The sequence below is a fragment of the Athalia rosae genome, chromosome 2 (assembly GCF_917208135.1).
Source record: "Athalia rosae chromosome 2, iyAthRosa1.1, whole genome shotgun sequence".
NCBI classification, from domain to species: Eukaryota; Metazoa; Arthropoda; class Insecta; order Hymenoptera; family Athaliidae; genus Athalia; species Athalia rosae.
This window is the reverse complement of record NC_064027.1, coordinates 25,204,180-25,215,557: the sequence shown is the minus strand read 5'-3', so window position 1 is coordinate 25,215,557 and position 11,378 is coordinate 25,204,180. Positions and strand designations below refer to the sequence as shown.

The 11,378-nt window shown below is 37.9% G+C and overlaps 5 protein-coding genes across 5 annotated transcripts; 4 read left to right on the top strand and 1 right to left on the bottom strand.

Annotated features, from left to right (window-relative positions):
- The first annotated feature begins 25 nt into the window (after window positions 1-25).
- On the top strand, window positions 26-1,679 carry LOC105689149 (ras-related protein Rab-28-like). The gene is made up of 4 exons (XM_012405961.3): window positions 26-278; window positions 483-668; window positions 824-1,057; window positions 1,245-1,679. Exons 1-4 carry the CDS (start codon window positions 204-206, stop codon window positions 1,491-1,493), a joined length of 744 nt encoding a protein of 247 aa, XP_012261384.2. The 5' UTR covers window positions 26-203; the 3' UTR covers window positions 1,494-1,679.
- On the bottom strand, window positions 1,673-4,973 carry LOC105689148 (hexosaminidase D-like). The gene has a single exon (XM_012405960.3). It carries the CDS (start codon window positions 4,512-4,514, stop codon window positions 2,766-2,768), a length of 1,749 nt encoding a protein of 582 aa, XP_012261383.2. The 5' UTR covers window positions 4,515-4,973; the 3' UTR covers window positions 1,673-2,765.
- Window positions 4,974-5,184: 211 nt separating this feature from the next.
- LOC105689079 (rRNA N6-adenosine-methyltransferase ZCCHC4) lies at window positions 5,185-7,523 on the top strand. The gene is made up of 4 exons (XM_012405837.3): window positions 5,185-5,363; window positions 5,492-5,597; window positions 5,703-6,247; window positions 6,330-7,523. The coding sequence occupies exons 1-4, from the start codon at window positions 5,331-5,333 to the stop codon at window positions 7,431-7,433; spliced, it is 1,788 nt and encodes a 595-aa protein (XP_012261260.2). The 5' UTR covers window positions 5,185-5,330; the 3' UTR covers window positions 7,434-7,523.
- A 130-nt stretch (window positions 7,524-7,653) lies between these two features.
- Window positions 7,654-8,968, top strand: LOC105689062 (neurophysin 1-like). Its single transcript, XM_012405817.3, has 3 exons — window positions 7,654-8,230; window positions 8,302-8,506; window positions 8,709-8,968. The coding sequence occupies exons 1-3, from the start codon at window positions 8,105-8,107 to the stop codon at window positions 8,825-8,827; spliced, it is 450 nt and encodes a 149-aa protein (XP_012261240.2). The 5' UTR covers window positions 7,654-8,104; the 3' UTR covers window positions 8,828-8,968.
- A 101-nt stretch (window positions 8,969-9,069) lies between these two features.
- LOC105689081 (serine protease HTRA2, mitochondrial) lies at window positions 9,070-11,268 on the top strand. The gene is made up of 7 exons (XM_012405839.3): window positions 9,070-9,507; window positions 9,576-9,699; window positions 9,773-9,859; window positions 9,943-10,137; window positions 10,218-10,368; window positions 10,448-10,619; window positions 10,968-11,268. The coding sequence occupies exons 1-7, from the start codon at window positions 9,095-9,097 to the stop codon at window positions 11,128-11,130; spliced, it is 1,305 nt and encodes a 434-aa protein (XP_012261262.2). The 5' UTR covers window positions 9,070-9,094; the 3' UTR covers window positions 11,131-11,268.
- Window positions 11,269-11,378: the final 110 nt, after the last annotated feature.

Sequence of the window (11,378 nt, the reverse complement as noted above, 5' to 3'; positions counted from 1 at the left end):
TCTCACGACACCCTTGCAGCCCCAGATCGACGAAGATAACGGTCGAATATCGATTGTTGTTTAATTTATTCATGTTGCTTGACAGGGCTTTTATTTGTGCCTCGCCAGAGCGTCGGTCGATTGCTGGTCAGTCCGAAACCGACTTGACGCTCTCGCTGCAACCGCTGCAGACTGCGCAAACATAGGTAGAATTGTAACGAAATATGTCCGATTCCGAAGAAGAACTTTTTGAAAAACGAATAAAAATCGTGTTCGTAGGGGATTCTGGGGCCGGGAAAGTGAGTGCATTTTGAAATACGCTTAGACGTCATCTGTTGCTCTCACACAAGTTATATGTGCATGCACTTTATGAATACCAGACCGGAGTATCGCAGGGTGAAAAATTCGAGTACATATGATCGAAGGATATTTGAATTATTTTCGACAATCAGATTCAATCATATCACAATAGATGACAGGTGGCAATCGTAAGATTTTTTCAGACCAGCATAGCGACGCGATACTGCAACGGAGAATTTACGAGGCATTACTCGCCAACAGCTGGTGTTGATTTTTTTCTGAAAAGCGTCAGACTTGGAGATTCCAAAAATGTCACCCTCTACATCTGGGACATTGGAGGTTTAGCATTGCATGGGAATATGTTGGACAAGTATATTTTTGGTGCGCACGTAAGTTGAGAAACTTACGCCGCAAGGTTTCTAGCTTCTTAGCAAAATTGATAGTTTCAAATTCAGGTGTCCGAGTTTAACGAACTTGATCTGATTGCAAAATTGCATGTTTAAATCGGCGCGCTGTTCTGTGTTCATTCAAACTTTCTATACAGGTGATTTTTTTTGTCTACGATGTGACTAACATGTCGAGCTTTGAAATTCTGGAAACGTGGATTGAGACCATAAGACATCTGAACGAAATCCTGGATATGCAACCAGCGATGGCAATCTTAGGAAACAAATGTGATATAGCACATCAAAGAACTGTTAAAAGTGATAAGTCGCACAAATTCGCGATAGACAACGGAATGCCCTGCTACGATGTTTCCGCAAGGACAGGAGAATCGGTAATAAATATTACTTACGAGTCTATACTATATAACGAACGATTCTACCGAGAACAATCTAAACGTCGCTCTGATAGTCAGCGTAAAATGAAAAACACTCGATTGTCTACGAAGGAAACGATAAAGACTTCCCGGATGCGCAAACGTGAACGACTTATTTCGAGAGATGAAGTGTTCATATTTTCAGATTGGGGCGAGAATAGGAGATTTGGTAGCGCAGATTTTTGGAATTCCAACTACAAAAATTGGCGAACGAGGACTTCAAAGATCTACAGGACAAGATTCGATTGATAGGAAACAGTCGAAACCGACGCTACAGCAATCAACGTTGCCAATGGTTCAAAAAATAACTCAAAAACAAGCGAAAAAATTAAAAAAGACTGCTTCAAATCCAATGCTTCCACGTTCCAAGTCAAGCGTTTGTTCGCTACAGTAGTAAGTAGCTCAAGGTATATTATATTTTAAAAATATGTCCCCACGATAAAAAAAAAGTTACGATATTAAAAGTATTTTCAGGGATGTTGATTAACTTTGTGCCTTAAATTAACCACCTGCAGTTTGAATTTTAAGGGTCCAATTATGACGGTGCAATGATTTTCGTGACTATTCACTAAATAAGTTATAAAGATCAAGATTTATTAATATCATGTTAGTTACAATATTTACATTCTAATACATTATCCAATAAGGAATAAATGTACTTGATATCTATTCAAATTCGAGCCGAATTTACCACAACACATCCTAGTCTCTTTTATTTACGACGATCACTTGTATACCTACAACCAATGATGATGCAGAAGTTAAAAAAATTAAATAAAAAAGTAAAATGACTCATCGATGGCATAATTGCTTTATGCAAAATCAGATGAAATATAGTTTGTGTAAAATTTTATCACTTATTATCTTATCATATCTAGTACTTGTGACCTATTTTATTTTGTTCTTTTTTAATCGACCTACACTGAATTAAAAACTTAGTAGATGTGTGATACCGATTGATCGCATAATTTTTTTAATAATAACTCTTCTAATAATGTAATCTCTATTATCCTATAATATCATACATATTAGTATGTCTAAATACTTTGTATATATTTATGTATTATATCTATGTACTTTTAGGTTGTGCGAAAATGAATCATAAATCTTTTTACCCTATTGGACTACAAATATTGCAAATTCAGCATAGCAATTTTATGAATACGAGTGCAATAATTAAATTGAAAACTCATCGTTAATCCAGCAAACATAAAAGTAACGATACGACGTTGTTTGGAGATAATGAGCATTGCTATCAACATGAAAATTTATTCTGCAGTCTAGACAAAAATTTGTTTTTTAAGAAATCAGTAAAAATTTATATACTGCTATTAGAAGCGTTCGAATCTTTATGAATGCGTCATAAACTACACGCGCAAATACATCCACTACAATAGGTCATTAAAGGATTAGTAAAAAATCATTCAATAACTGTAACACTAGATTCGAGGTGCCCTGATAATCCGGAAACGAATGAGCCTCTTTAATAGTTCGGGCATTTGATGTCTTATCACATCACATTATGTGAGACTAATACAACAATAAGAATAATTATTCAGATTTAAATCTTATCCATGCGTTCTTCTCTCGGTTTGTCTACTCGGAGTTTACGACAAACTACAGGATAATACGTATAGTCGAATTTATCAAGTTTATATATATTTGTTCATAGCTCATTTTTCGGTAACGGTCGCCTTGGCCAATTATCGCGCTCTAATATTCTCTCCTTAGCTTCCCAGAGCTTCGTTATTTTTTCACTAAGGGGATCAGTGTGGGTTTCGATCCACTCGTCAATTGTATAGTTATCAAAAATTCCTTCCATAGCCGTTCGCATTTCGTTTTCAATATATAGAATCTCCATTTTATGTTCGCCAAGTCTGGCCACAGCGTGTTCTACGTGACTGGGACTAGAAAATGCGTGTTTCAAATTGTATTCTTTGAGCCATCCTTTGTATGTGTTCTCTTGTTCCATTTTAGCAATTTCCTGGCTCAAAGTGAAAAGTCTTAAGGTAGCAGCATAGATCATTGAGCCATGAAAGTCACACTTAGTCCACGCGAATTGTGGTTCAGGCACATTCAGTGCAATCATACTTTCACAGCTGAGAATATCCTTAATATGACTGGGCAGATAAGGTGGGAACAAGTTCATATCAGGTGATTGAAGAACAGCTAAGCTTATAGCCAGGGAGGGAATGGAAGACGGTAGCAGCTCGCAGAGGACACTGAAATGATCATATCTCTGCCAACCGGTTAGAAGAGCTCCCTTAAATTTAATTCTATGAGAATATCTAGCGATAATTCCCAGCCAACCTTCATGGTTTTTGATGTGATATGAAATATCTGTGTAATACCGATCTGGAGCAGTTGCACCTTTAAATGCAGTTGCAATCCAGATACTGTTTGGCCAAATACGAGCATAATTATCCCATAAAAGTTCTGTTAGTGTGGACTGAGGGTCTGTTGTATATTTCCAGACAACGGGCTCTACCAACTTGTCTAATCCTCTGTCGATGATTTCTTGGGGAGATATTTCTCTGAATTCATCATCCCACATAAGAATTGTGAGGGAAGGATATTTCTTCTTGATATAATTAGCTACTTTAGCGACATGAGACAGGAAGAGTTGTTTTTTTTCCCACTGATGTCTAGCCATTCTTTCTAAACATCTGGAGCATTCTCCAAGCTGATAAACTTCATCAGCTCCAATGTGAAAGTTTTTAATTGTAGGATGAGCATCGATAACTTGTTGGAGCATCTCATAAAGCAAAGGCAATGTTCTGTTGTGCGACGGGCATAGGGCTTGAGGATAGTGGCTGACTTCTCTCATGTCTTTGTACTTATCTAACTTCAATACGAATTCGAAGTGACCGAAGGTTTGTATCAGTGGAATGACTTCAAGATCATTGTCTTCTGCTAGTCTTTGTATCTCAACAATTTCTTGGTGAGTATAGCAATTCAGAGCACTTATATTTTTTATTTCGCCTGTAAAAGGGAACATGTCTTCGTATTCCACCAGGATCCCTGTAGCACCAAGTTTTTTGAGCAAGGGAAAGAGATATCTGTAGTATTTAATAGTCGGAGGTGCACCTTTCAAATCTAGGTGTACAATTTTTTGTCCTTGGAAAAGCGGTATATTATCTTTGTAGTTTCTTTCATATTTCAAAGCATTAGAGTTTACTTTGTTCCTCACATTTTCGAGTATTTCTGCTTCGAGTCTCTGACGGCGAGCGATATCCTTTGCACTGTCAGTGAAAGGGCTCAAAGGATAAATATCTTCAACTTTTAACCGGACATCCACTTTTCCAGAGGATATGTCATCGACTTCATTACTTAGTATGTGATAGATGATAACAAGGAGGGTGAAAATAATCACTAATACAATAGTAAGAGAGCCTGGAACCCGCACCCGTGCCATGCTGTTTCCTAGTTATGTCATACCGATGTACTGTAATGTTGAAAGCAACTGAATTCGTTGGTTGAAAGTGCACTCGAGTTTCGTAAATAAAGTCACTGAAGAATTTTCTTTCACCCTAACTGTAGTATTTCCGATCACCTCACTATTGTTGTAGATGGATAAAACTATCATTCGACAATTTATGCAAGGATAAGGTTCGCTTACGTTCGTTGTGTATTATTTATGACCATTTTATAACCTATACACAGATTACCATACAAAACTTGAAAACGTAACCAGCACAGCACGAGTGAATCAAAGTAGAGGTACTGGGTTTTGACGAGTCCTGAAATTGACTGTAGCACAAACTAAATAAAACAAGGAAGTAGCGTATGGAGGAGAGTGCTTATCAGATTAGAGCCGCATTCCATCCCTGAGAAGCGGTAACGCCATCTAAGCTCTGCGCTGGCACGTCTCCGTACGCTTTGCCCGTTGATTTATAGCAATTTACGAAATCACAAGGAAATCAATTTAGAAACATAGTGAACAAGTATTAGAAATTGGGTTTAGCATCTTGCAAAGAATATATTTCCCAAAACTTTCAAATAACAATTACCCTCGACTCTTCGGATTCCAACCAACTGAAAGACTTCCAGCGTTGGCCCAGCTTCAAGTCCTGTTCACAATAAACCTTGGATGTGGTTGGGAGCTTACGATTGCTAGCGCGATCTGCTGTGGTTCGTTGCAGATGTATTTGCTCTCTGCTTTTTTTCTTGTGTCCTCCGTCCTCCAAGGGTGTTCTAGATTCCTGCATCCCTTATCGTTGCCAAGCAACGAATGACGCGCGAATCAAGTAGTGTGGGCATCGAGGTGGGCATAGAATAGATTGGTGGGGGTACTAGGTGGCTAGTGGAGAAGTGGGGTGTTTGAGATTGACATTGAGCCACGTGCTCGTAAAGGTTGGGTTATAGCTTTTGTGATATTCATCATATATTTAGATTTTTTTGGTAAAACGTTGGAAAATGAAGATACCTATCGCGGAGCCAATAGGTGGCTATCAATGTGTTTGGAGCAATCTATCCGAAAATCCAAAATGCTCACATGGTAGGTTGTGTTATTGCATTAATCACATTTTTGAATCAGAAGATGTTTTTTCATAGATAGGCGTTACTCGAATTTTCCTAGTGATTCTGTGTTTTGCTATTTCAGGTCCAACTTTACAATTTGGAAGATACATCGATGGAGAACATATAGAGTTTTATGCCTGTTCTGCATGTAGAGACAGGAAACTATGTGCCTTCTATTTAGAGAAAAACACAAAACCATCAAAGCAACAAAAACAAACTTGGGAGCTTGAGGCAAAAAGAGTTTTGCCCCGTTATGATCATCAGAAAATGTATATTCGCTTCAATGAAATGTTAGCGGAAAGTCCTTTGAGAAGAATGTATTGTCATGACTGTAGTCGCTTATCTTTCATCACAGAAAAACACAAGCACAAAGACCATGACATAAATGAAAATCTAACAGATTACCAAATGTCTCATCCTACAGAAATCCTCAAACCTTTAGAAAATCCAAAAAAAGAAGCTCAATATTTATTTTCGGAAAAGTCCACCAAAGATATAATTGACATGCTCCTTATGCTTAAAGCTGAGAGCATATTGTGCATCGGAGCACCTAGAATACACGAATACATAACAAATAATTTGCAAGACAAGATGTCCAGTTTGCTTTTGGATATCGATGGAAGATTTGTGAGTTACATTACGGGAAAACGTATAAATATTTTACTACAATACTATTTAATTTCAAAATAACGATATAAATTTTTTTCAGCATAATTTTTTTGGCCCATTAAGCTTTTGCTGGTACAACTTTTTCAATCACCACTTCTTCAATGATGGATCGAAAAATGTTTTCAAAGATTTTCTGATGCAGAATGGTGGTCGAAATATTTACGTGGTTTGCGACCCCCCATTTGGGGGGCGTGTTGAGCCTATGTCTCAAACTTTAAAGACTATTACTGACTTGCATAAAAAGTGGAATAACGTAACTACGGAATCTGAAGGACTAAAGATCATGTTTATTTTCCCATACTTCATGGAAGCAACTTTGAGGGAAAAAGCAAATCCGCCTAATGTTGCCGGTGGTTTGAAAGAGTTGAAAATGTCTGATTATAAAGTAAATTACGACAATCACCCGCTATTTGTGAAATCAGTTGACAGGAAAGTCGGTTCACAAGTCAGAATTTTCACAAACGTAGATTTGAATTTACTAAAACTTCCGGAATCGGAAGGTTACAAGTACTGCAAGAGATGCAAGAAATGGGTTTCCGAGGAGAATAAACATTGTAAAAAATGCAAGGAATGCACATCAAAAGACGGAAGAAGGTACAGGCACTGTAACATTTGCGCACGTTGCGTTAAACCGACATGGAAACATTGTAACAAATGTGAACGATGTACTTTGGCTGTTCATAAATGCGGTAACGCCCCGAAAATAACTGGACGATGCTATAAATGCAATGAATTTGGTCACATAGAAAAAGCTTGCCCCAAAGGCTTCGAGAATATTACTGAATCAAATTTTACAACAAATGATAAATCGACGAAAGGAAAAAAACGTAAATTAAATAAGGGTGATGAAGTTGTTGAAAAGAAAAAAACTAAAATTGAAAAGCTGAATGATATAGTTACTGAGAAGAAGAAAAAATCCGTCACAACAGCAGAGATCAAGCACACAGATAAATTGAACGCCGAAAACGAAAAGGTGAAGTCCAAAAAGCTGGGGCAATCAAGTTTGAACCGGAAAATTAGGGAGCCGGTTGAAAAAGCTGTGATTGAGACGTTTAAGAAAAAAAAGCAAAAGAGACTGAACGGAAAAGATTCCAACCCCACAACCGGTAGAATCATAAGAAAAATCAAGAAAGTTGTCACGTAATTTTCTGTTATCGAGCTGCAATAAAATATGAAGAATGATTCCAATGTAAATTATGAAAAAATAAATAAATATGTTGTGCATTCTTGTAAATATAAATGATCTAATTTCTTCCCGCCTATGTGACACCCTTACGAGTTCGTAGTTAATAATTGTTGAAGCAATTTGTGGTGATTGATGAGCAATGCAAACCGGTTTACCCGAAGAATTATGCTTAGAATCGCGAATGGGTATTTCAAATTCGGAAATTGTTCATAGTGACCGCAATTTTTTCAATCAATTCAATCTCATAGTGTCTGATATGTGTAAAGATCTGTGAGTTTCGAAAAAAGATATACGCGGAAAAGCGATTGTTATTATATACATTTGACGTCAAGCATCGCGAATTTCAGAAATTATTATTCGGCTTTGGATGGAAAATAAGCAGCTTTTATTACCATAATTCTTAGAGTGTCCTATTGTGGTTACCACTGAATAAATAAGATACATAAAAACATATACCCTGTCCCAGAGATTGTACTCGCACGAAGCATTTTAAATCTCAAGAATCTCTCAATATAAATACAACTTGCATCTCTGTACCCTCATATCAGTCTCTTCCGACACTCCGAGTAGTAAAAGACGACTCAGAGTTTCCTACTTGACCGGAAAATAGATATTTCTCAAAGTTTAAAATGTTCCAAAAAACCGCGATCATCTTATTGGTAGTATCATCCGCTCTAGGGTGTCTAATAATCAACTGTCCCCGTGGTGGAAAGAGGAACGGAGCTCTATTACCATTGAAAAATCCCATTAGAGAGGTAATTGAAACGGCAATTATCAATCAGTATTTTAATTGCTGATTGCTTTATTATTCGGAAAAATTCTGCAGTGCCCAGCCTGCGGACCGGAAATGCAAGGACAATGTTTTGGACCAAAGATCTGTTGCGGTCCTTCGATAGGGTGCTTTTTCGGGACTGCCGAAACCCACAACTGCAGAAAAGAAAGCCTTTATTCCAGGCCTTGCATAGCTGGCTTTGCGATGTGCAGAGGTAACACCGGAAGATGCGCCGCTGGGGGTATTTGCTGCTCTCAAGGTACGGAAGTTTAAATTTTATTTGAGCTTGCAATATCGAAAAATCTTCTAGAAACTTACAAGGGTTCACCAGAATCTGCTTTTATTTATGAGGGCTGTGAGAGCACAACAGTTCGAGTCTGCCATACCTAAGCGCCGTTTAATTTACTAAAAAATGAAATTTGTTATTTACTTACATAAGGTGAATCAATTTTTCTTTTCAGAATCCTGCCACGCAGACTCAAATTGCAAAGTCACTGATGACTTCAACACGAACAATCAAGGGATAAGTTTCGACCTTAATACACTTTTTTCGGAGAACACTTCTCTGAATGATCAATAAACCGATAAAATTATTTGGCTAGTGAATAAAAGAAGTGATCAGCCGCATTATTTCGCTTTGTTCGAACTCTAGAAATAACAAAAACGAATGTGAAACTGAATGTACGTAACCGAAGAATAAAAGTCACTGCTTACCACTATTCCAAATGTCGTTGACTGACGATACCAATCTTCAGTCAACGCAAATGTCTACCAACATACATTTAAAAACAATTGCCTATTCAAATAAGCCATCCCGCCTCTACAAATGTAGAGGGTGCTGTAAATCATGGCAGCGCCCTGTCTTCGTTTGGCATGTGATGTGCTGCGGAAAAAACGGTTTTCCCGGTGTCAGCATTTGATTATTTTGAATACTGAACGTCATTTTCGCACTAACACTAACCGTGGCTTCGATCGGCATAATCATTCATCTTATGACAGTTCAAGATGGTTCCTAACCTGGCCCACCGCTGTCATTACATCAGCTGTAGGATACTTTTTATACAAATGGAAAAGAGAGCTGTTTGGAGATGGCAGTTACCAATTTGAAGGACTTAGTTCTTTATTTCCCAATGTCAATGCAGCGGTCAACTTTGATACTTCAAATATTAATTATAATCGAGACAAGTATAATTTTATAGCAGATGTAGTAGAAGTCACCGCACCATCTGTAGTCTACATTGAAATCAAAGATCACCGGCGGTAAGCTAATCTCGTATCACTTAATGAATTTTAAGCTAATCATTGTAATTTATTTCATTGCAATTTAGGCTAGATTACTTCACTGGGAAACCTACAACCACCAGTAATGGGTCTGGTTTTATCGTTGGCAAGGATGGATTGATATTGACAAATGCTCATGTCGTTATCAACAAGCCAAACTCATCTGTTAAAGTATACAATAACCGCTATGCAGAATTTAGAGTAGATTTGGGTTGATGAGATCTCCTGATGATTATTATTCTAGGTTCGACTCCATGATGGTACCAGCTGTACTGGAGTTGTCGAAGATATTGATATGAAAAGTGACTTAGCTTTGGTTCGAATAAAGAAGGTCCGCTGTTATCATTTTGAAGACAAAAAAGATTATCATTACTTACTTCCTTGTTCGCAAATTTTGCATGTTCCTTCTTACAGAATGATTTGCCAGTCATGAAGTTGGGAAGTTCCTCTGCTTTGAGACCTGGGGAGTTTGTCGTAGCTATTGGGTCCCCATTAGCCCTCAGTAATACAATCACTAGCGGAATTATTAGCAGCGTGAACCGGCAAAGCGAAGAATTAGGACTTCACCACAGCAACATGGGGTACATACAAACTGACGCTGCAATTACTGTGAGATTTTCTGCAATCGACCAGAAATATAGTGGTTTCCGATAAAAATTCTACCAAAAATAAACAAATGATATTTCTAGTTTGGAAATTCTGGTGGCCCTCTAGTTAATTTAAATGGCGAAGCAATCGGAATAAATGCGATGAAAGTCACGGCTGGTATTTCATTCGCGATACCGATTGATTACGCAAAAGATTTTCTCAAACAGGCGGAGGAGCGCCGAAAAACGAAGGGTGGGTGTTCATATGTCTTGGAAAAGTATAAAACATAAATATCCTCGAATTACCCCTGCTTCCCGTTCTCTCCCTCTAGGCACTCGAGAAAAAGTGGATTCTATAAACAAGCGACGTTATATGGGCATCACAATGCTGACATTGACACCGGGTATTATGAGCGAATTGCATCAACGGAATGAAAACATACCCTGGAACGTGAGGCATGGCGTTTTGATCTGGAAAGTAATCGTCGGTTCTCCAGCTTACGTGTAAGTCAAATTCTCAGAATATTACATGTGATTATAACATCTCTCCAACTTCATACGAGATTAGTAACCGCGCCGGGTCTTGTTACCAACAAAAAATCTTGCCACGGTGCCTTGTAATTTCATTTTAACTAACTTAATCCCTCAAAGGATACAAAGGAGAAAAAATAACATATTCAGCTGTTTTGTCATGAACCTTCCCTTCTATCCTCCCCATCACGTTAATACGTTTTACGACAATCCAGTTAATTCAAATTAATTATAAGAAGTAAAACCTGGCGGTTGTTTCTCTCCACTAATGAGGCACGATGTGATATGCATCCCAAACGAACAAAAATATTTCTTTATCAGAGGCGGACTGAGACCCGGGGACATAGTGACGCACGTTAACGGGGCTCCAGTTTTATCCGCTGCGGATATCTATGAGGCCCTAGAAAAGCCAGGTCCAATAAAAATGATTATCGCCAGAACCGGAGGTATCGTTGAAGTCACTGTCGTACCAGAAGAAGCATGAGCTGCTATACTAGAAAAACTCACAAAAAAAAAAATACAAATTACATACCAAGAGAATAAAATTGACGATCAAACCGTGTACGAAATCGTATACTTAATTGAATTATTTATGTACAAAATAAAAATAATTGATTGAAAATAAACGCTTACGCTCTACCCATTCCTGATTTTGATGCGGCGACTACTTCAGCTGCATGAAGAAACCGGAATTCTATATGCTCCTGTTTTTCTGCACCACCGGGATAGCGC